The following is a 25794-nucleotide window of genomic DNA, read 5'->3' on the forward strand; positions in this document are numbered from 1 at the left end:
GTACAAACAAGATGGACTCACCTGCACAGTACCTTCTTCTTCACCTGGAGAACCGAGGGTTACTGGAGTACCTGGACATGGCACTCCGGTGGAGGGGGCTCTCTTTCTTTGCTCAAGAGCCCGAGGCCTAGGCATGCGGTTTAGTCCATCGCAGAGCCTGACACCAACCTGATAGACCTGTGGTTGACAGATCCTATTCCCACCCAAATCCCCCCCTTCTCTCTTTGTCGGTTTCATCCGAAAACCTTCATCCGTCCAGTATCCTGATCCCTCCTTCCTTGTTGGTTTCGTCATCACCCCTGTTGTCTTCATGCTCCTTGGCTCTGCCTTCGCAGCTAGTTCCGTGTGGCCCATCTGCCTTGCCTCGCACCTCTCCTACACCAGTGTGGCCTGAGAGAGAGCCCCTGGCTACCCTTCAGGTCTCCGGCCCCACGCCACCACTGTAGCTTGGCAACCTGTCACCTGCACCTTGCCTCACCACTCCCTCATCACCACCCCCCAAAACTCTGCTGGGATCCATTGGCTCCATTGTTGCAGGCAAAAATGCTTTATCTAAAATGCAATGAAATATGCGAGATATTTATGCAATTTTATGTGATGAAATTGCGGGAACTTCCAGCTTTTGAATGATGTTCACGTCACATAATTAGGTTACTTCCTAACATTCCTATGGAAACATGGGACATGGCTGCGTGTGTGAAGTAAATGCAAAACATTTTAACATTCTGCTAAGATAGATGTGATTTTTGCTACGAAAATGCATGGATTATGAAATCACAGCGATCTTTTAACAGTATACATACTGGGAACTATATTCTCAGAAGGCGAAGCACTGCTACTTGGGCGGAGTGATTTGCACAACTCTGACAGAACTCTCTGCTCCTCACCAGGGGCTTCTCGGGTGCTGTGAGCCAATCACTATGCCCAAGCAGCAGTGCTTCGCCCTCCGAGAACACAGTTCCCAGTATGTACACTGTCAAAAGACAGCTGTGTCTCATATCACCTTTGTACTTGTACACGGTGTGACTATACAAATCACAACACATTAATAGGAAAATGTTCGCTTTCTTTTGTATCTGTCAGAAACAACCAGTGAGGTTACAAGTGCAATATAATAAAGAATTTAAAAAGAAAATTCACCAAAAGTTACAAATTACAATTCTATTATTGCTACAGATATGTAAAGATATATTATATATTTATCATTCATATTTATAAAGTTTCATTCAGTATTTTATATTCTGGATGTGAATTCATTTGTTGTAATGAACAGGTGAGATGATCAGAGGAGCTGAATTTTTACCACCATCATTAAGATATGGACTGAAGTAAGGAAAGAGTTTTCCAGTGAAAGTTTGATCAGTATAAGAGTAGATATGAGACCTGGACTCTACATCATAAAAACAAACCAAACCCTTATCATAATCCACAAACACCCCGACCTTCTGTGGTTTCACTTTCAGACACAGAGAGACAGGAGGACCAGCAAGAGCTTTATATTCATTCTCATTCCTCAGCCACACATTCCAGAATCCATTCTGAGGAGACAGCAGGATCTTTCCCTTTCTGTTAATAGATTCTCTGGCCACTCCTAAAGTCCAGTTAGTTTTGTCCTTCACCTGAACCTCAAAATAAAATCTCCCTGAAGTGAATCCCTCTTTTCCCAGGACACTGACACACGAATCAAATCTCTCTGGATTATCTGGAAGTTTATGTATAATGTCTCCATCTCTCACTTGTTTTCCATCTTCAGACAGGATGAGATCTGGATGAGCTGTATCAGGATCCAGAGTCACATCCACTGAGAGAGAGATGAGAGAATATGAATGACAATATAAAGATGTTGATGTGTTTATAATAGTAGAGATGAGTTTGTGTATGTAAAGTATTATTGTTAGTGAATGTGAGAGAAGAGTGTAGATCACACATTGTACCTGCATACTGCTGCATCTTCATCATCACTGTCAATACAAATCACAATAAAACATCAGCAAGAGTTAAGGGGAAAAACATAAAAACATTGACAATGAACAATGGTTATTTAAAGGTCATGTTCTTTCTGATCCCTTTTTTTAAACCCTAGTTAGTGTGTAATGTTGCTACAATAGCATGAATAATACCTGTAAAATAATAAGGCTCAAAGTTCACTGCCAGGCGATATATTTTCTTTAACAGAAGTCCCCTTTCAAAGCCTACAGTGAATGGCTGGTTTGGACTACAGCCCTCTACTTGGTGATTTAATGACGTCAATAAAACTTTTTGAATTTTTTTGACTAAACTCCGCCCACAGGAATATGACAGTGACCAGCTTTGGCTCAAACGGCACTGCTAAGTTAAGCTGCTGTTAAATCACAACACACTAAACAAGCTAGACAATCAGAACTCGTCATGTATTTCTGAAGGAGAGACTTCAGCTTGTTTTTAAGACAGTGAAAACAGTGCTATAGAAATAAGTAAATTGTGTGAAAAATACTGCGTTTTTTACACATGAAATATGAACACATGTTATATTGCACATTGTAAACACACTAAAGAGCTTTAAAAACACAAAAAACGGGACCTTTAAGGTGAAAAAAGGTTTTTCAGATTATAAAAATGTATCAACAAGTTTCCTGCGTCAAAAGTGGGCACGTCTTTCGGTTCAAAGTAAACATTAGTTGACAGTCACTAAAGATATAGCGATCCAAACTTGCTAATGTCAAAGATGTGGGAACACAACCTCAACAAAATAAAAAAGTGTGAAATAACAGTACTGTAGCGATTTTAAAGGAGGGGCTTATGATAGTTAATAATTAATGATATTAATTATTAATATTTTAAAACATTCTCCACCATCCCAATTAAGGGAAACAAACATAAGCTCAAATGTAAAGTACTTACAATGGATTGTAATCAATTATAAGTATGTGGATCAAATAAAGGTCTTGGGTGTCTGCCCAACACTCATCCAGCGAATGTTTAGTCAGACACTATAGATTATTTTAGGATTTGGCTCTCTTGGCTAAGGAGATGAATATCCTAAAAATGATCCAACAGCTTTAAAAGCAGGTAGCGATACCTTTAATGATAAGTGATTCCAGATTATGAGCATGAACTACAAACAACATCATGTGTGATACAAATCAAACTTTATTGACTAACTAAACACATACTACTCTAAACATACAAACACGCACACATACATACAGTTCAGCATTAGAAGAAGGTAAAGGTTTAAGTAAAGAAAAGAATAAAGCATGAAGTTATGGCTGTATTTGTAATTCAGCAGATCAAAGCATCAGTTACTTAATGCGAATGCCCCTTAGTTAAAAGGGGATAATGATGTGTGATGCATCAGTGAATAAGATTAAGTATGATACTTGATGTCTTGCCCACTAAAAGAAAGTGTCCTGATGTAGTTTGGTGAGGCTGATCTTGGTTGAAAGGATTGATGAGAGAGAAAACCAGCTTGATGCAGATGATCCTTCGTAAATAAAAAGACAAGGCCTAGGCCTGGCACAAACTTAGAGGTACGCTGGAAATGTCTAGTTTCGCATCCTTATTCTGATGAGAGTCCTGAAAGGACTCAAATGTATCCAGAAAGAAAAACTTAAGAGACGTGGACGTGTGTGCTCCACACACAGAACTCAGATAAGAACTTGGATAACAACTCCCAACTCAGAACAACATCTCACTTAAGAACTCAGAACATCTCCCATCTCCTCAGAACTCCATCTTGTCACTGAGAACAAAGAGGACTAAAGGCAAAATAGCAGGTAAGCCTTTCTTTAATGAAAATAACGGGCAGAGCTGCACAGACAGTCAAACTTAGAAATTGCCAAAAACTCTTAAAGCTGCCGTCGGCAACTCTGGAGGATTGAGCAGTTTCCAAATGTTTACAATTTCATGTCCCTCCCCCACTACCTCCGAGCAACCTCCCTCAGAGCTCGTTCTCATCAGCGCGTGTGCAAAAGTATTAATGTGAACGCATACTTAGCAAGAATACTTAGATTACTTACATAACACTCCAAAATACAATCAATGGTTGATAAAGCACAATTACCTGTTGAGAAGACATGTGGCAAGCTCTGCATCCAGCTTGAAATCTCGTAGATTCCTTTCAAATGCCGGTCCGATATTGATCCTAGTTTTATTACGGTCACAGTCGCTTTCTATTTTGTTTACTTTTTTCATTGGTTGTTTTCCTAGCTCTAGTTGTTAACCGATAAATCGGAAGTTTGTTAATGAAAGTTCTCTCCGCCATCACGCTGTTCAAACCAAAACACCTATGAATTCAGGCGGATGCACGTGATATTGTAATGCGCGTGAAGGGGATGGGGATCTGTGGCGCGTGCAGGTACTGTGATTGACAGGCAGATTTTACACAGCCCTGCGCTGATTGGACCAAATGAACCAGCCTGCGCTGATTGGACAACATGAATCGGGAGCGGTGGATTTTTGCAAAACAAATAACAGGCTCCAGGTGGAGCTAGAAGCGTGGGTTTTTTCTTAAACAGTCTAATTTATGTTGTTCTATCGGAGCATAGTGTTGGTTTCAGAGAATATGATCAAAAAATATGATCAAATAAGTTGCCGACCGCAGCTTTAATGAACAAATGCAAGAGCGCACAGGTCGAATAGCTTAGATGAGGTCACAGTCTCTAAAGAAAACAAACAGGACCGCTTTGGCCGCTTAACAAAGGCAAGTATCACAAGGACTTGGCCGGGTCCATAACAATCTTGTGCTGTGGCTGTGACGGGCTGCTGCCGCAGGAACGGGCTCGAGAGACAGAGGGGAATAACTGGTGCGCTAGTGCAACCTCGATTCCTTCCGCTACTCTCCTCGGCAGGTAAACTGGACAGAGAACAAACTGGGTAACAGACAGTAAGTAATTATAATAAACAGCAGTACACGACAGGACAGGACAGGAGCACGGCTTCGTATCTAGCAGTATGAAACTTAAACACAATGTGACAGTTAAACAATAATCTGACAGCGGAGGAGAAAAAGAGAGAGCTAGATATAGGCAGTCAAATCACAGAGGATAGCGAGCAGGTGAGGGAATGAGAGAATGAGGAACAGCTGAAGGGAGCACTTATAGACTAACAAGCGATTAACTGGGATGGGGAGAAAAGGGAAAAACCCAATATCATAACAGTACCCCCACCCTCAGAGCGCGCCACCTGGAGCACCTAAGGAGGAGGGCTCGCGAGAGCGATAAAAGTCATTAATAAGCGAGCAAGAATCCAGCATCTCTCCTCCGGACCATACCCTTCACAGTCAACAAGAAACTGATGGCAGCGACCCCGGGGACGGACGTCAAGGAGTCTATTGACACAATAGACAGGGGAACCCTCAATGCGGATAGGGGAAGAAACAGGACCGGGGGGGGGGCGAATGACAGGCTTGAGACAAGGGACATGAAACACCGGATGAACGTAGCAAAGGTCAGATGGCAACTGAAGTCTAACAGAGACAGGACTGAGAATCTTCATTGCACTAAAAAGGCGACAACCCGGTGGCAGAAGAGGGGGCGGAATTATAAGCATATTTTGCCCACGGGAGCTGCTCGGACCAAGAAACGGGGTTGCGAAAAGCGAGACTGCATAAGATGCCCCCCTTAGTCTGATTAGCGTGTTCAGCCTGACCATTCGTCTGCAGATGAAAACTAAAGGAAAGACTGGCAGAGGCACCGATGAGGCGGCAAAACTCCTTCCAAAACATGGAGGAGAACTGCGGACCCCTATCCGACACAACATTCTCTTGGAGACCGTGGAACTTAAGAATATGATCAACAACAATCTGGGCAGTCTCTCTTGCGGAGGGAAGCTTTGGAAGAGGGATAAACCGAGCGGCTTTAGAAAAGTGATTGATTACTGTGAGAATTACAGTTCTACCTCTGGACCGAGGGAGCCCGTAATGAAATCAAGAGCTATCTGAGCCCACGGTCGTGACGGAATAGGTAATGGTCTGAGAAGACCAGAGGGGGGCCGGTTACTTGTCATAGTCTGAGCGCAAACAGAGCAAGAGGCGATATAGCGGCGGACGTCGTGTTCTTGAGTGGGCCACTAAAATCTCTGAGAGACCGAGGCAATCGTACCCCTGACTCCCGAATGAGCAAACAATTTGGAGGAATGCCCCCACTAAAGAACGGCGTGGCGAGCAGAGGGCGGGACAAAAAGTAAGCCCCTAGGGCAGAGACACGGCGTGACAGAATGAGAGAGAGCGCGTTCGATTCCAGACGTTCGATTCCCCAGATCGCTGCACCCACCACCATTTGCAGAGAAATAATACCCTCCATGGCGGGAACAAAATCTGGGGGAGCGAACTGGCGAGAGAGAGCATCAGGTTTTACATTCTTGGAACTGGGGCGATAGGAAATGGTGAAATCAAAGCGCACAAAGAAAAGAGACCAACAGCCTGACAAGCGTTGAGTCTCTTAGCCGAATTAATGTACTCGAGATTACGCTGTTCAGTCCAGACGACAAACGGTACTGACGACCCCTCAAGCCAGTGACGCCATTCCCCTAGCGCGAGACGAATGGCCAGAAGCTTGCAATCCCCCATGTCGTAATTGCGCTCGGCCGGCAATAGACGGTGGGAGAAAAAGGTGCAAGGGTGTATCCTCCCGTCAACGGGCGAGCGCTGGAAGAGTATAGCCCCTACTCCCACCTTGGAGGCGTCCACCTCTACGATAACCTCTCTAGAGACGTCGGGGAAAATAAGAATGGGGGCAGAAGAGAAGAGTGATTTGAGGCGGTCAAAAGTTGTCTGGGCGGCGTCGCACCAAATAAAACGTGTCTTAGTGGAAGTGAGCGCAGTGAGGGGAGCCACCACCTGACTGAAGTTCCTACTAAACCGACGGTAAAAATTAGCGAACCCTAAGAACCGCTGCAGCGAGACACGAGAGTCAGGTGTGGGCCAATCAGCGACAACATGAACCTTAGTAAGATCCATACTAATTCCCTGAGGAGAACAGAGCCAAGAAAGGTGACAGAGCGCGCGTGAAACAAACATTTCTCAGCCTTGACGAATAACCTATTCTCAAGGAGATGCTGAAGGACCTGGCGAATGTGTTGCACATGCACTTGGAGAAAGGGAGAAAAAATTAGAATGTCATCATTATAAACGAAAAGGAAAATATTAACATGTCTCTGAGAACGTCATTGACCAGGGCTTGAAACACAGAGGGGCCATTGACTAGGCCGAAGGGGAGGACCCGGTATTCAAAATGACCGAGAGGGGTTTTAAAAGCAGTTTTCCATTCGTCCCCCTCCTTGATGCGTACTAGGTGATAGGCGTTACGAAGGTCCAGTTTTGTGAAGAATTGCGCCCCTGCAGGATTTCAAAGGCAGATGACATAAGAGGAAGCAGATAGCGGTTCTTAATAGTTATATCATTAAGACCTCTGTAATCTATGCAGGGGCGTAATGAACCATCTTTCTTCACAAAAAGAACCCCCCACCAGCAGGGGAGGAGGAGAGTAAAATCTTCCCCGGGGGCGTAGTGCCCGGGAGAAGCTCGATGCTACAATCATAGGGACGGGGCAGAGGAAGAGAAGCAGCCCGGGAACGACTGAAGACCGCTCGCAAATCGAAGTATTCCTCAGGATCCCTCGACAAATCAGCCGGTTCCTCCTGGAAACACAGAAACAGAGGAAATGGGAGAAACAGCGGACACTAAACACTTTATGGCGCTTTTCCATTGCATAGTACCCCACGGTTTAGTTTAGTTTGGGTCGGGTCAGCTCACCTCACTTTGGCGTGGTTAGCTTTTCCATTGAGTTTAGTATCACTTCGCAGTGGGAGGAATTATAGGCGTGTCGTTAAATTTGCGCTGCATACGGCTGTGACATCATACAAGTGAGAGCGTCCTTGTACATTCCCACACATTTATTTATTCATCAGTCCGCCACAAAATTAAAATTGGCCACCACAAATAGATGTTTGCACATTGCGTTTATAGACCCCTTGCACGTGACGTCACGCTCTACTCGCGCGAATTATGAACGCCATGACGGACGGCGGAAGTGCTATGTTGTAGACGGACGGCAAGCCGAACAAGTGCGTGTTTGTGTTCGTTAGGGTCATAAAATGGTTATTTCGTGTTGCTATGATGCACCTACCATTACAGAAAAGTGGCATAAATACATTATTTTTACATGAATGTTATTGTTTAATGTTGCAGTGAGACCCACGCAATTGACCCCATTCTCACGCCACACATCCATTTTCACGATGTAAGTAGCTAAACCAGTGCTCGCAGTACTGACACTTTTATATTTTAGCGTACCTTTACTGTCTTTTGGCGTGCCACCACTTCTCATGTTGCTGGTACTTTGCTGCAAAGAGTCAAAGAGCATTTCACATTATGTGGCGTTGCGCAGGAAGTTCGGCAGCGAGGACATCAGAGTACCGCGAGAGCAAGTCGAAATGTTACAAAAGGGTCCGCCTTTACCTTTGCTCTCGCGGAACTCTGATGTCATACGCCGATCAGTCAGCTCCGCACCAGTCGAACACACAAAGCGTCAAGGTCTGAATGAAAAGCAGAGACCTGCCCGGATTCCACGCACGCAGATACCCTCAGAAAACAGCAATTTTAATCAACCATCACTCGCGTGTGCATGTTTGCAAGCAGTACAAGCCTGCGTGATGTTTGCGGTGACAGGTTTTAATAAAAGAGAAAAAAGTCAATTGATATTTGACATCTATAAACAATATATACGAAATATAATTATATGGTCTTGACATACACATTATCTGTTGCTTTAGTTTAATATAAACTACTCATTTGGTTTATTTGATTGTGACAGTTCCTCTATCACCAATCACAAATCATCACTTTACTTTGTGTTCGGCAGCAGATAGGCGAATCCCGCCTAGTCGCATAGGCTCCGAATCAGGAATGGCGGTGGAAGAGGGGCTGACGGCAGGAGGAGAAGAGAGTGACGTCTCCACATGACGCATTCTCCGACGCAGCTCTAAGCGCTTCTCCAAGAGAAGCGCCATGTCGATGAGAGGATCAAGGCGGGAGGGAACATCACGAGCCAGTACCTGATCCTTGACGTCGGCATTAAGACCCTCGACGAAGCGCGCCACAAGCGCCGGCTCATTCCAACCACAGGAGGTGGATAACGTGCGAAACTCCACAGAAAAGTCTGCCACCGAGCGTCTCCCCTGACGGAGGCTAGACAACAGGCGAGAGGCCTGAGGACCATGAACGGATCCGTCAAAGACCCGCAACATCTCCTCCTTAAACAGGGCATACTGAACCAGACAATCGGTGTCAGTATTCCACACAGCAGTTCCCCACTCTCGAGCCCATCCCTTGAGAAGCGAAATGATGTAGGCGATCCGGGATCGATCCTTGGCATATGTGGCAGGCTGAAGCGAGAAAACAACTTCGCATTGAGTCAAAAATGATAAACACTCAGTCTGCTCACCGGAGTAGCACGGGGGATTGTTAACACGGCTCCGGAGCATCCGGGTGTCTCGAGGGAGAGGCCTCCATACCGAGAAGGTGGAACTGCTTGGCGAGATCGGTAACCTGGGCAGCGAGGGAATCAACTGCATGACGAGTGGCAGAAAGTTCCTCATCGTGCCTGTCCACCATGGCACCCTGGAGCTCCATGGCAGCCTGGAAAGGATTCTCCTCCACGGGATTCATATAGTTTGGTCGGATTATTCTGTCACGGAGAACAAAGAGGACCAAAAGCAAAATAGCAGGTAACCACAGACAGTCAAATTTAGAAAATGCCAAAAACTCTTAATGAACAAAGGCAAGACCACACAAGTTGAATAACTTAGATGAAGTCACAGTCTCTAAAGAAAACAAGCAGGACCACTTTGGCTGCTTAACAAAGCCAAGTATAACAAGGACTTGGCCGGGTCCGTAACAATCTGGTGCTGTGGCTGTGACGGGCTGCAGTACAGGACAGGAACGCGGCTCCGCATCTAGCAGTATGAAACTTAAACACAACCTGAGGGTTAAACAATTTTCCGACAGCGGAGAGGAAAACGAGAGAACTAGATATAGGGAGGAAAATCACAGAGGATAGTGAGCAGGTGAGGGAATGAGAGAATGAGGAACAGCTAAAGGGAGCGCTAATAGACTAACAACCGAGTAAATGAGATGGGGAGAAAAGGGAAAAAAACAATATCATAACATCTCACATAAAAAACCTGAGTATGTTGTTAGGTAGGGGTTTTTTAAGATGTGAAGAGGTCACACCTCTAAAGAGGTGTCTGACCCAATCAGAGGTCATACTTTTAGAGGGAAAGTTAACTGTCTTTGTCTTCCAACATGCTGTTTTGCATATGGAATTCAATTGGATGTTGAGGTGGAAAGTTTAAAAGTTTCATAATATTATTATGAAGAAGAGTTTCCTAAACATAAAGCATATTATCATTCAGGAAATCAAAAATGAAACACATAATACCAAACAAGGTCTAGATATGATTTGGATTAATCAAGTAATACTAAACATTCATTTAAACTAGTTTCAGTTAATATATTGATATAACATAAACACCAAGAACATAACCCATGATGAGATTAGAAATAGTTGATTAAGACATTTCCCTTATACATTTATAAGTGAAAACATGCATGACTAAATAGAAAGTTTCTTTGTCTCAAAATCTCCCACATTCTTTTGTGATCATAATACTTTAATCTTGATGTGTTGCCATAATCACGAGAGGTCTCTTCTGTTTTGAAGTGTTTGGGGGTAGTTTTACAGACCCCAGTGCCTAGCCTGCTTGTTGGGTTAGAGTCTGCAGTTATATTTGTTAAATATAAGAAGTAATTGTGTGTCTGATCTGGCTCAGTCATTACAGTACCCTCCGCAGTAGATGGTTTGGTACGGGTTATCCTGTGTTGGCTTCTTATCCATGAAGTGAAACGAGCACACAAAAAGTGTTTTGGGGGTGTGTTTAAGTTTAAGTTTTTTAGCCATATTCTTTGATTCTTTATCTTTTGGGAGGTGATGGAAACTGTACAGTCATTAGCAGGAACACTTCGATTTAGTTATAGGCTTATGTACAAAACACTCACGTTTAAGCCACTGACTTAGTTTATTCCGGTTATATGTACAACCATAAACAGCACATATTGTCCCTGAGTTCTGTAACGACATCTCTCATAAAGGTTTGTGACTTTAAATAATAAAAAATGTTCTGAAAAACACCTAACCTGGGGTGCTTTCCCCGAAAGCATCATTAGCCTTCGTCGTTACTGACAAAGTTCAATGATTTGGTGTTTCCCAAAACCACAGTTCAAACAAACATTCGCAAGCTGCATCGCAAACTTGTGTGGTTTGAACGACAGCTCTTTACCTGTTGTTAGAAGCATCGTTCCTTGTTATTATAATATATAGACTTACGTTGATCATGGTTTTGAATAAAATAAACAAAAAAACATGTAGTACATTCTATATACATAATTCTAAATATATTAAAATTTTATTTTACGTCTTTAAGTTTGTAAACAGAATTAAAGCGCCACATTTGAAAACGTCTCGGTTACGGATGTAACCCTCGTTCCCTGAAGGAGGGAACGGAGACGTCACGTCGTGACCGACGAATTGGGAATTGGGAACTCGCTTAGAGAGACCAATCTGCTTCGAATACTACTAAAACGCCAATGAACTTGGCATTGAGATATTTGCATAATGCTGGCGCCGCCCCGCCAGGTGCGTATATAAGGAGCACGTGCAAATAGGGAAATCAGCTTCTGTTCGCTGAGAAAGCCGGAAAGGTGACCGGCCGTAACAGCAGGTGGCAGCACCTGTGGCAACGGGACGTGACCGACGAATTGGGAATCCCTACCAAAACGCCACTAGGGGCTGACCTCTTCCAGTGTCTGCAAAAAACCCTCCAAGTTCCCTCGGGAAATGGAGAAAGATAAGGCAGAAGGCCGGGCACTAGATGTTCCTTTAACCCCACAGTAGTGCCAGCGACTGGGAAGCGCCCTATCTGAGCGGTATAGGGACGCTGCGGAAGCCACCGCCCCGTTAAGGGCTAATAGTGGGCGAAAGTCAACCGTAGTTGAGGAGAATGACAGCCGTGGCTGTGTAAGCAAAGCAGTGCTCTGCTAAGGGAAACGTGGGCTAGTAGGATTAACCCCACGGAATAATACTCACAAAGGAACCCGTTGGGACGCAATGTGGGGCCCAAGCCAAACACGTAGGTTCGTAAGAATACAGCTAGTGAAAGGCTGACAGCCAATGCTCCGCAACAAAGGCTGTCAAGGCAGTGGAGAGAGCAAATCAAACCATTATGCATTTTGCTCTGTTAGCCTTCCATACTGAAAACTCAATTTGGAGCCTCAGTCGGAGGCTGCAAGCCGACTTGCGAGTCTGCTCTCCGTGCCCTCCCTGGTGAGGAAAGAACACGAGAGGATACAGGCTCGATACGAACATTGTAAAATCTAATGAACGTATTAGGTGTCGCCCAACCAGCAGCTCTACAGATGTCTGTTAGCGAGGAACCACGAGCGAGAGCCCAAGATGAGGCAACACTCCGTGTAGAGTGCGCTCTCAAATTAAAGGGGCAAGGAATGCCCTGCAAATTGTAAGCTAGGGCGATAGTATCAACTATCCAATGAGACATCCTCTGCTTAGTGACAGCTTTCCCTTTCTGCTGACCACCATAACAAACAAAGAGCTGGTCCGAGGTCCTGAAGCTTTGCGTGTGGTCCACGTAGAATCGCAGTGCGCGTACGGGGCACAACAAAGCCTCGGTTGGGTTTGCCTGCTCCAAAGGCAATGCTTGCAAGCTCACCACCTTATCTCTGAAGGGAGTGGTGGGAACTTTGGGCACGTAGCCTGGTCTGGGTCTTAAGTGAGACAGCAGGACCAAACTAAAAGCACGAATCGTCAACAGAGAATGCATGTAAATCCCCTACTCTCTTCATGGAGGCCAATGCTAGCAGGGTCAGAGTTTTCATAGATAAAAAACTTCAGACTCGCAAATTGCAAAGGCTAAAATCGGAGACCTAAAGGCTTCAGCACCATGGACAGGTCTCAGGAGGAAAGAGGGAGGGCGCGAGGGGTTTAGCCTGCGAGCGCCTCTTAAAATGTAATAATTAAATCATGCTGGCCAACTGATCTGCCGTAAATAAGTGACTGATGAGCAGAAATAGCGGCGATATCAACTTTAAAGGCGGAGGGACAGCCTACCATCTAACCCATGTTAAAGATATAAAAGCATAATGTTAAAGGGCATTCTCTGGGTCCTCGCGTTGCGAAGAGCACCGGGTGACGAAAAGGTTTCATTAAGCGCGTAGGCCCGTCCTGTGGACGGTGCTCGAACCGCGTCGATGGTGTTAGATACCGCTTGCGATAAATCACCTAAACCTTGCGCGCGCTCAACGACCATACATGGACAGGTCGGAACGCGAGTGCCAAATGTGCCCCTTCCTAAGAAAGAAAGTCCTTCCTCAGGGGAATCCGCCAGGGAGGGCTGTCGCGAGGACCATTAACTATGAAAACCAATTCTTGGTCGTCCAGTACGGACGATTAATAAAAGGCTCTCCTCGTCCTGCCTGACTTTGCACAGTGTCTGCGCAATAAAGCTCACTGGAAGGAATGCGTATTTACGCACCCCCCGCGGCCAGCTGTGTGCCAAATCATCCACGCCGAGGCTGCCCTCGGTTAGTGAATAAAATAGGCGACAGTGGGTATCGTCCGGCGACGCAAACAGATCTATCTACGCACAACCGAACTTCTTCCAAATTAGCTGGACCGTCTGGGGGTGGAGTCGCCATTCGCCGGGGGCGCAGCTCGGGAAGCGCGTACCGCTGTATTGAGCGATCCTGGGATGTAAATGGCACGAAGGGACCTCAGATGCTTCTGACTCCAAAGGAGGAGATGACGAGCGAGATGCGACAGGTGACGAGAGCGCAAAACCGCCTTAACGGTAAATAACGCAACAGTCGCAATGTTATCGGTGTCGACAAATACATCCTTCCCTCGCATCTCCATAGCGGAGCGTACAAGTCCCAGATATACAGCGCACCGCTCGCGGCAGTTGGGGTGCTATGCACACCCCAGAGACTGCAAGCCCGTCATACGTGGCTGAACATCCCGTGCTTAGGGCATCGCATGCTACAGAATGCCAGGAGACCCCTCAGAGGCATATCTTGCTATCAGAAATGCTGGGTCTACTACGGGGAAATTTAAAATGACACGCAGGTGTAGTGTTTACACAATGTATGCCGGTGCGCCACGCTCTCCTCGAGACTCGATCGTAAAGCCAACGCTGAAGCGGTCTCATATGACGCAGCTCGAGCAGTGTCACAGCTGCAGCATGCTGTCATATGTCCAGGAGCTTCTGAAATTGTTTCAGAGGGACCGCGTACTTCCCTCGAATTAAACCGAGGCAAGTCAGAACTGACTAGTTGCGCGCTCTTGTAAAACACGCCAATTAGTTGATCGAGTCTAATTCCATACTGAGAAAAGGATCCTCTGCACGGGGCAAAGTTGCTCTTTCCCAGTCGACCTGATGACTAAAACGAGCGAGATGCCGAAGCATTAACTCTCTGTGTTCACGCACGTCTGCCAAGAACGGGCTATTATAAGTCGACGTAAATAAAGCAGAATGCGAACAACACTCTCTCTCTGATATTTAAATGCCGTGACTAGCACTTTCATGGAGACACGGAGAGAGAGAGACAGCTCGAATGGTGTACTTAATATTAATATGCCCACCCCACGACGCAGAGCGAAAAAACGGTCTAAAGCGAGGGGAGATGGACACAAAAAGTACACGTCTTACAGGTCTAAGGCTGCAAGCGATCTGAATATTGAAATACGAGCCTCGGCGTTATCATCCAAAAAAAGACCACCTTTGTAGAGCCGGTGCGTAAATCAAATCGATCGTAACCCACCGCGTATTTTGGGTACTATGAGATAAAGGCTGGAAAAACCCTATCATCATATCATCATCTCGGTAAGAGGGACCGGCTCGAACATCCTTCGCCAGCAGGACATCGACTTATGCACGCAGTACATGTGCATCGGACACTTTCACTATAGTGAAACGAAAGCCCGAGAATTTTGGGGTTGTGCCGGTAATTGTATTTCGTAACCGAGGCGGATCGTGCGTAAAACTCAACGACGGGCTGGGAACTGAAGCCAAGCACCCAGGCACCGTACGAGGAGAATTAACAACACTACCAAAGTACCCGCGGTGGGGCAGCGAAGCGAGACAGGTGAGACTGTCGGTGCGTCTGCTGTGACAGCATAAGCATCTACAGTATGTGTGTGTGACACTGACCTGAGCCCGCTGAAGGTGACGGTCGTCTGGTATCCTCTGCGGAGAGCGCAGACTCCGATGAGGGTGCTGGTGGTCCGGTCTCCTGAGTGGAGGGCTCGGACTCCTCAGAACACCCGCTGGCGATAGAGGAGAGGTAGGGTGAGCTGGTGTGTGCCCGCTCACGGCTCTCTCGATCCTCTGGAGACCTGGAGAGGGAAGAGGAATGCACTCTGTGTGGTTAGTGGGTACCGGCTAAACAGCCGGTGGAACATATGCAAACCAAGAATTTTCCACCCGACCCTCTATCGGGGGAAGGAGCGAATCACCGTCTCCTGAAGAGTGATCCTCTGCCAATCCGGGTCGACCGCTTACTGGCCACTTAAACTCCCGATTTCACAGGAAGCGGCTAAGCGGGCGGGGCGAGCTGCTGACGACCGGTTCCCCCGCGCTGCCGAGATGGGGTCCGAGGAGGGAAACGGAGGTGGTCGCCGCAGGACGCCGACGGCGAGAGGCAGACTGAGGAGCCGGCGTGGTGGTTTTTACCAAGGGCAGCTTTCCTTCGCCGGGGCATGACCTCAGAGATCGCCTCAGTCTGCGCAGCGGAGCTGTACGACTCCACGGCCTTGCCGAAGAGGCCGGTCTGTGAGACAGGAGCATTCAAGAAGTTGTTCTCGCCTGCGTCCGTCAGCCAGACACAGCCAAAGGTGGCGATCTTGAACCACTGTCGTGAACATCGCACGACTGAAGGTCGCGGCCTCCCTCGTAAATCCTTGGTGAACCCGTAGCAACGTTATTGCGTGCAGGGCTGAAGCCGCCTCTCCGCATGCCTGACGGACAGCGCCCGTAACCGGACGACGGTCTACAAACACGGGAGGGAAGGGTTGGGTGGTCCCTCCAGGAACGCAGCTGCATCGCAACCCCCCGCTCCACTGAAGGGTCCCTGCCCTTAGCGGCTCCATTGGTGAGGGAGGTGAGGGGTGAAAGCTGAAGCTGAACGGCCGGATGGCCGCAAATCACGTCAGCTCTTCGTGCCGTCGGGAAGAAAGGCACAGGAGCAGAGGACCGAGAGGCCCGAGCAGCTCCGAAAACCAATCACGTGGGCGGTACGGTTCGGGCGGAGAGGGGTTAACCTCTCCAACTCTACCGTTTCCGCCGCTCGAGCGGGCACGGCCGCCATCTCCGGAACGACTCCACTTCGGAGGAAATTGGACACCCCTCTGATGCTGCAGAAGTGAACGGGACCAGGAGGAGGTCCAATGGATCGGCAGAAATCGTAGAACACGACTCTGCCGTCTCCACCGGAACCTCAACCGGCTGAGGATGAAAGGCCGGTAGGTGGAGGACGCATCCTCCGTCCTCCTCAGCGTAGTGATGCGAAGAGCGTCATGCGAGCGCTTGACAGCCGCACCATGGCGGTGTCAGCACTGCAAAGGCGCGGACAGCATTCCCGTAGAAACGTCAGTCGTCTCCGCAATCCAAGAGGGTTAAGCTCTCACAGAGAGAACAAAAACTCTCCACGAGCGCAGCCTCAGAGTGCTTGATGCCCAAGCATGAAGACAGCGCTCGTGACCGAAACTGGAACCCTTATACCTCTCACATCCAAGATCGCACGGACGAAAAGCAATCCTGAAAAGGACGCCGATCTCCGAATATACGAGAGAGTGGCTGTCTTTAAAAAGACACAGAGCTCTCACGTATCACTCTTTTAGGGAAATCACTCTTTAGGTGCTCAGCTGATGATGCGCACAGGGAAAGGCAACGCACACACTAAACTCAAAACAAAAAATATGCAGAGCAGTGGAATACTGCGAGCGTCCGCTGTGTTAGTACTGCTTGTCAATCAACTTCAGCAACCGTTCCCAGAAGAGCAGAGAGTAGCTTCTCAGTCAGATAAAGCCGGCTTTCGAAGCGATAAAAAGCTGATTTCCCTATTTGCACGTGCTCCTTATATACGCACCTGGCGGGGCGGCGCCAGCATTATGCAAATATCTCAATGCCAAGTTCATTGGCGTTTTAGTAGTATTCGAAGCAGATTGGTCTCTCTAAGCGAGTTCCCAATTCCCAATTCGTCGGTCACGACGTGACGTCGTAGTGACCGACTGAAAGGGAACTGCGCATGTGCACTGTAATACAAGCTTTAAGAACCTGGGGAATCCCTGGGAAGATTGACGTAAGAGGGAACTTGCGCGTGAATTGAATATATGGAAAATAAACAACAGATAACTAAATCACGATAACAAAATCAGTCTTCCGATGCAATATATGTTATTTAAAGCAATAATCTGACATTAAATCGATTTGCACAGATTAATTAGTACTTCACCTTCCACATGACATCATCAACTATCTTCTTAAACCAACATGTTTTAAACGACGAATGTGCGACAAAGTAACTATGCTTTCGGGAAACAGTCGTGACAAGGTAGTTAGTTTCTCAAACTATGCATCGTACTATGTTGGTTCAGCAGCGAGTTGCATCGTTGTTCAGGAAATGCACCCCTGTTCGCTATACATCACACAAAATACCATTGATATACTAATTCTGCAACTAGATTTTTATGTTTTAACACTGAAGAAGGTGTCTAGGAAAAAACAAAACAATCCACATATCTATATAGACTTATATTACAAACAACACCACCTGAGAAACAAATGTAATGTTATAGTCTGTTTGGCGCACACTTAACAATACAAATAATCATTTGTAACTAATATTTACCTACCAGTTTGAGTGAGTTTTTCATTGAGAGTCTCCTGTAATTGAGTCAGAGCTCTCCTCAGTCTCTCCACACTCACATGAGTCTTCATACTGATCTCAGACCAGTTCTTCATGTCTGGAGCTCTGTACAAGGATGATGGGTCAATCTATAGCAGAAGGGAGTGATGAAAAATACATCAGCATTAGAGAGAGAGAGAGAGAGAGAGAGAGAGAGAGACTTTTGACTTTTAAAAACCTTTTAATCCACAACACTAGATCAAGGTTAAATGTTACATATAACCATGTACACACATTTACAAAATAAACCAGAAGACATTCATTTCACCACTAAAAAATTTCCAATTAAAAATCAACTCTCCAAAATCACCTACTACAACCAGTGCTTCTTTGACAACCCATCTCCAATTAAAGAAGAGCACATTGTCAATATGCTTGTAATAAGTATATTCAACAACAATTTGTGATTCCATTAAAGACTTAAATAGGGAAACTAAACCGATATCTTTTCCTGCATTCTGTTTTATGAGTTTTCAGAATTGTTAATTTAGCTTGACCAATTACAAAATTAGCAAGAACACACTGCTCTTGTGTAGATCTACTGTAGTGGTGTCCCAATATAAATAAGCTATTAGTATACAATAAACCTAATCTTGTAATTATTCCTCTTAATAATACAAAAATAGATGCAAGTCTGGAGCAATAACAAAACAAATAAAAAACAGTGTCTGAGGCACCATAAAAGGGACAGTTTGATGTAACATTCTAATTCACATTCGCAATAAACCGATTTGAAGCAAAAATTCAATGAATCAACCTCCACTGAAGGTCTTTGCATATTTTAGGAATGGAAGGTTTATATATTTAATAGTCTCCAAGATGGAGAAAATTGATCAGGTATTGAAAGATGAAATCTCCATTTAGTGTCAATTTTTCCTTTCAATTGATTATATATAGAATAAGGTTTTAATTTTATATGATACGCTATTTTTTTCTCAATACATTCAAAAACCTATTTACCATAACCCTTTAATAAGGATGCACAAACAATATTTTCATAAATTCCATAGATTTTGGGAAGCAATTTTAACCGTGGAAAAGTCTGCAAAAGAACACAATTTTTAAAACATGATTTACAAAATAGTTAATTGATAAATGAAGCAATGATTTAAATACCCTGACAAAACCTTCTATAATTCTTAAAGAGTTCAACCCAACCTGGTCAGCATGAGATTTTGTAGTTCTCCACTGACCTGTATGTAAATAAATCAAATCAACAATTTTGGTGACACCAACATTTAAAAATCTATTAATCAAATGGTTTGTTGGAAGTTCAATAATGCAGAGTTCAGACTGCTCGATTTAAGACCTGATTTTGACTCGTCGACAGGTTTCGAGAAATCGCAGCAAATGCCCGAAATCACAGGCAAATCAATGCTCGTGCATCAAGTGACATTCACACAGTGTGAATTATAAAAGATGCGTTCTAAGAGAATCGCAGACGAGTCGCCGACACCCGTGAGATATTTGGCATGCTAAATATCTGGACTGGTCGGCGAATCAAAATCATGCCATGTGAAATGTGTTCTGACTGACAATAGTGTCACAGAGTGACTTTTAGGGCGGAACCAAAAAATGAGAGGAGAGGTTCCGCCCGGACCGAAATTTTGAAACACCCGTCACTTCCTGGTTCCCCATGGCAACCCAAATGGGGTGTTATCAGTCACAGGTGTGTATGATTAACGTGGCAAAGTCTGATTGGGCAATGCAGTGAAGAGGACAGATACAAATAGGGCACCAAATGCACAAGAAGAGAGGTCGATTTCCGGGCGAACTCACTTCCGCCATGGGCGCAACAACACGGTCGTTCTGAAGAGTCCGCGAGCCCCGTTGATCCGGCAAAACGAGCGGAAAGAGTGCGGGGCCGTGAAGGATGAAAGGAGGGAGTCGTCGTTGTTGGGGAAGTGTGGAAATCGTCAGGTTCATTATTGTTCCCTTTTCTTATGGATGTTAGAGCAGGTGTTGTGGCAAAGCGGTGGGTTGATGTGGCGAAGCAAAGCAAAGGCGATACCTACAGCCAATAAGAGAGCAACATACAGGGCAGCTAGAAGTTCAGGGAGGAGTCTCTCAAAACAATTCCTCCTTCATAATCTTTATTTCGTCTTCTTTCTGCTGCAAATGAGCGCACATGCAATTTGTATGGTAAGCTTCTTGCAAGCTACCATTTTTAATAATAATTCCAGTCTCACATGAGAACTACGGTCTTGCATGCGTGACCTCGCGTTGTTTCCTTCGCGTCACTTCTAGCGTGCGTTTGGTTGTGAGACGTAGTTTGCAGACTGGGACAAAGTTATTGGTGATTCTTCTTACGGTAAAGTCATGCAGTATGAAAACCCCTGTCGCCAATCCATCATGCAGTCTGAAACAGCAGCGACTGAATGCTACCCCATATAATCACGCAGTGTGAAACCACAGGTGACCCGACTAGTTTGAAAATCATGCAGTCTGAACTCGGCATAAGAGGGTTAAAGCTCACGTAACACACGCTGTTTCTGCATTTCTGATATTAATCCGGAGTACCTATAGAGTAGTATGACATCCTTTATATCTCCGAAGAGTCTTTAGTTTAATCAGATTCATAAAAGAAAGATTAGCTTTATCGAATCTTTCCGATAACGTACGAAAAAATGAAGAAGGAGGAGTTATAACACGGGAGGAGCGAGTACGAGTCATGCAACACTATACAACACTTTTTTAACTTATGATTCACTACATGTTCGTGTCATTTATATAATATACATGCGCCTATTTCCAACATAAGACAGAAGTCTTACTTACCACGTGTAACTCGTCATGACCCGGTTCTGAAAATCCACCGCATCAAACACACACGCAAAACTCCGCTCCTAATCCGGATAATAAACTATATCCATTGTTTCCATAAGGCTGGATGTCTTCTCCTTACCTCCAAAAACACACTTCTTGTTGTGCCATTGTTGACTTTTGAAATTAAACAAAGCTGAGTGGCGTGATAAGCTGTTAGCAAGCTCTAGCGTCTCCCGCTGACTGACGGCTGGGCGGGGTTTTCCGGGGGAAGTTTTCCGGCGGAAGCCCATATAAAGAAGTGATACGTATCGAAAACCCCTGAAACGTCAGTTAGAACCGTAATCGAAAAAAATTAGCCGAAACTTGTACGAACCCTGGCGAAGTGCATTTGGCACAGAAATACTCTGAAACACGCCCAACTGCATTTTTGACACTTTGCCTACGTTTAGCATGAGGAAACAACTCTATAACTGTGTTAATAAGTCAGAATGCTTGAAATACCATTAAACCCCCCCTTTAAAGAACACAGGCTCTTCCACACAATAATGCTCAGCATCACTTCTTAAAGCTACACTGTGTAGGATATACTCCCATCTAGCGGTGAAATTCTATATGACAACCAACTGAATATTAATTTCTAAAGGGAGCGTGTTTTAACTCTTACAGTGGCCGTGTCATGTCAAGGTTAACATGGCTTCCAGTACAGAGCAAAAGCAATGAAAAATAATGAACAATTTAATATTTTGCTCTGTGATCCGTCATAGCACACAGATTTATGTTAAACATGGAAAAGTCAGATTTTCATAATATGTCCGCTATGAATCACATACAATAAGCAACCATAAACGTAGCTTAGACACTCCTTTATCATTGACGCGAGGAAAAATATCCCAGGGGCTGTTACACTTGGTATTAAGATGTGTTTTCATCAATCAGATCACAAGTGGACGAAAGAGAAACATCACGTTTACACCTGATATTTAAATCCATATCTCTTGTCCACTTTCAACCACTTCTGTCCAGATTACTGAGGGGATGGTCGGTGGACGAGTCCCTCTCCTGTCATTTAAACATGAGCGGGAGAAATGACGGGTCCACTGCTTGTGTTGTAAGTAAACATGCTACACAATGTTTTGTCCGTGTATATGTCAGAGCTTTTTCTGATATTGCTGAAATAAGTTTATCAATGAAATGCTAAAAATAGCGCTGTACACCATGTGTTCATGCTAGAGGTCAGAAATTATGTAAAACATTGTGTTTAGTACCTCAGATTACATAAATGGGCGGAGAGATGGCATGTGGCTGTTAGAACACATTAAACCACGTGCGCGTTTACACTAACAAGTGTTATGCATAACCATGCTATAGTTAGCCAAAGAACTATAAAACATCAAGTTTACACTATAGACCAGGGCTATTCAATTGGCCCCCACGGGCCAAACCCGGACCCCAAGGTAATTTGATCCGGCCCTTTATGTAATTTGTAAAAAGACTTCTCTAGAACAAATTTAGTTAGTTAGACAACGGGCCCTAAAGTTACGAATTGATGCGCGTGCGTCTTTTTCATACAGCATGAGCTGCAGAGCGCGAGTCACGTGACTGGTGCGAGCAGCTGTGTCATGTGTTTATATTTGGTCCACAACGCGAGCCTCCCCCGCTCGCGCCCGCATCTCAAGACGAGATGGCTGACAGTGGTGAATTAAGAGAACGGACTCTATGGCTGTTTTAACTTTATTTGTTGTATTTCCAGTTTAAAAACACTGCCTTAGATATCTTAATAAAGGAAACTTGTTGAAACGATAGCGTCACCTTTTTAGCCAAACGTCTCTTACAATCAACCCACGCTCAATCAAAACTTCAACCATAAAATCCTCTTTTACAAACACAACAATAGCCTTATTCATCCTAAATGCTGACAAGATATTAACAGCGCAGATTTGTTTCCAATAGGATTTAAACAATCTTCAACTGTGATTAACTCGTCTAGCATGCACTTACAACCATATCATGTGGTTAAACTTAAAAAAACACCAGAGTCTGTCTCCATCTTTAACGCAATTTAAAATGCAGAGACTAGATTTCAAACTTTAAACAACCTATGAGATAGTTAAAGGGTAAGAAAAGTCAGAAACTTACAGAAAGTCGACCCGCAGCACGTACTCAGATGCTCACACACCTCATGCACTCACACATGCCCAACGAGAGAGAGAAAGAGAGAGGGGGAGATTGACCTGTACAAGATGAAGATGATCTTCACAGTGTGTGATCTTCTCCACCTCACTGTCTCTACACTTCAGCTCAGTGATCTCTTGCTCCAGATCTTTAATGAGATCTTCATCCTGTTTCTGTTCCTCCTCCATCATCTCCAGCAGCTCAGTCTGACATCTCTCAATGGATCTGATCAGATCACTGAAGAGCTCAACACTCGCTGCTTTCTCCTGCTCTCTGCTTCTCTGAGAAATCAGTTTTTCATTACAATTCATCACCTTTATTTATAAGACAAATCAAAACATTATCCATCAAATATTTCACATCTTCAACTCACTTTTCTGAGTTCTGCTGAGTGTTTGATGTCTTGAATCTTCTTGATCATCTTCTGGATCATCTGCTGAATGTCTGTCTGTGTCTTCATCAGTTGAGTCTATAGACAGACACATTTGATCATCTTCTGACAAAAGATCATGTTGTTTGAATATGTATAACAGATGAATAAAGCATGTATTAATATGTTGTTATGAACTCGTACCATCTTCTCTTTACTCTCCTCCTCTAGAGAAACAGTGTTGTGATTCTTGTGATCTCCATCAGTACAAAACACACAAACACGTGTCTGATCATCTCTACAGAAGAGCTCCAGAGGTCTCTCATGTTTCTCACATATATAGTCCTTTAGATTCTCCACAGGATCCATCAATTTGTGTTTCTTTAAAGTCACTTTCTCATGAAGGTCCAGATGAGTTTTACAGTAAGATGTCTGACACATCAGGCAGGACTTCAGGGCTTTTCTTTCATCACAGACGTCACAGACGATGAGATCAGATCTTCTTAGATTGATCTTGTCAGACTTAACTTGACTTGACTTTTCCTTAAAGATCAGCGCAACCTCTCTAAGTGTTGTGTTGATCTTGAGCTCTGGTCTTTTACTGAATGTTTCTTTACAGTATGGACAGCTGTAGATCTGACTGTTGTCCCAGTACTGTTTCAGACAGATCCTGCAGAAGTTGTGTCCACATGGAGTGCTGACTGGATCACTGAACACATCCAGACACACACAACACCGAAGCTCTTCAGACAAAGCTGAAAAACACAGAGAGAAATCATCAACATTAATCACTGACAGTTTAAATATTCATTAATTTTGGATTGTTGACATACATGGATGTTCATTTATATTTTTTCTTCCGGTCTGTCTTTGTTTTGGTGATGTTGGTAAAGATTCTGCCATTGTTCATCTTCCCTTAAAATCTTTTGAGGAAACAATCACAACACAAATCACAACATCACATCTGACACCCACTTCATCTGTGTTAACTGGGTTTAGTTTAATGACCTATAATTTTTTCTTTCATTAAAATCTAATTAAAAGTCTTATGATTTCATTGCAGTTAAAGGGTTAAAACACAACCAGTTTGAACTATGCCACATTTTGAAGACAATTTCAATGTCTTATGTCTTGTTAAATATATCATTTTTCTTGTTTAATGTTATTTTCATTTGATGTTTTTTTATTCTGTCTAGAGTTCACAAACTGTACTTCTTGTTTCTTTAACTCTTAAAAGTCATGTGACTTAAAGCAACACTAAAGAGTTTTTTTTACCTTAAAATAAATTTCCCAAAAAAGTTTCAGTCATTCATCCACTCGAAACATGGTGAACGGCATGTTCACATTCCCTTTGCAGCCCTCTATTGGCCAAACCCGCACTAAAGAAGTTTCCAACGGTCGGCTCGTGGTCCTGTAGTTCGAGTGAAAACTACAAAAACTTGCATTACGGCAGACCTACAATGCCATCAGAGCCAGCTTTGCTGCAGTAGGCTAAATTATTTACGACAGTGGTAATGGACAATTCCCTTTCCAACCTGTAGGGGGAGCAAAGAGCAAAAACTCTTTAGTGTTGCTTTAAAGACACTAAACTTTGACTTAGAATATAACAAATAACATAGTCTACATTTAATAACATTCTGTTAACATTTAAACTAGTTAACCTGACTGTGTCTAATTTGTTCTAGTTAGACATAAACTCTACTGAACCAGAACACTAATATTAGAAACTTGTTCAGAGAAATTTCTCATATATTTCCATCATGTTACCTGTGAATGAGTCTCAGATGTGTTCATGTATGGCTTTAAAAGTCTCAAATATCTTCTTTCTTAAAGAGTGAAAGAGTTTAAAACTTGCAGCTTATAGATCGTCAGTTTGGTTTCATTTTTTTACTCAAAGCTGTCACTTGCCATGGTGATGTCATAGCCCCACCCACATTTTCTCTAACATACAGAGCTAATGTAAATGTGATTCTGTTTAAGTTTTGTTTGGTGTGTGTTGACAACTTTCTCACTCTAAAATACGGTAAAAAAGATGGCCTGCCGCAGCAGTGCTGATATGGTTTTCTGTATACAGTGTATTTAAGCCATTTGTCAAAATAATAGCTAATCTCTTAATTAAATATTAGTTTATAACTCTTATGCCTTGGCAACATGTGGTAGGTTTATTAATAGTTTGTTAATTTAACGTTACAGCAGGTACTTTTAACACAGTCCTTTACTTGAAGCATTACCAATAATACCTGTCTAAAACAAAACACTTGACTTCTGTACTAAGGGTAAAAAATGTTATCCCCTTCATGTTAATCTTACGTGTGACAAACTACAACCCCAAAACAGAAAAAGTTGGGACATTGTAATAATTGTGAGTAAAAAAGTAATGGAATAATTTACAAATCTAATAAACTTATATTTTATTCACAGTACAATATAGATAACATATCAGATGTTGAAAGTGAGGTATTTTGGGGTGTCG

The 25794-nt window shown here is 44.1% G+C and overlaps 1 protein-coding gene across 1 annotated transcript; it reads right to left on the reverse strand.

Moving 5' to 3' along the window:
* Positions 1–1079: 1079 nt before the first annotated feature.
* Positions 1080–24224, reverse strand: LOC129454367 (E3 ubiquitin-protein ligase TRIM39). Its single transcript, XM_073858867.1, is given in 6 exon segments — positions 1080–1801; positions 1935–1961; positions 17961–18102; positions 23011–23232; positions 23325–23420; positions 23526–24224. Coding segments are annotated over 6 exon segments (1734 nt in total). The 3' UTR covers positions 1080–1253.
* Between the last annotated feature and the right edge of the window lie 1570 nt (positions 24225–25794).

Source organism: Misgurnus anguillicaudatus, chromosome 21, assembly GCF_027580225.2.
Source record: "Misgurnus anguillicaudatus chromosome 21, ASM2758022v2, whole genome shotgun sequence".
In the NCBI taxonomy this organism is placed as follows: Eukaryota; Metazoa; Chordata; class Actinopteri; order Cypriniformes; family Cobitidae; genus Misgurnus; species Misgurnus anguillicaudatus.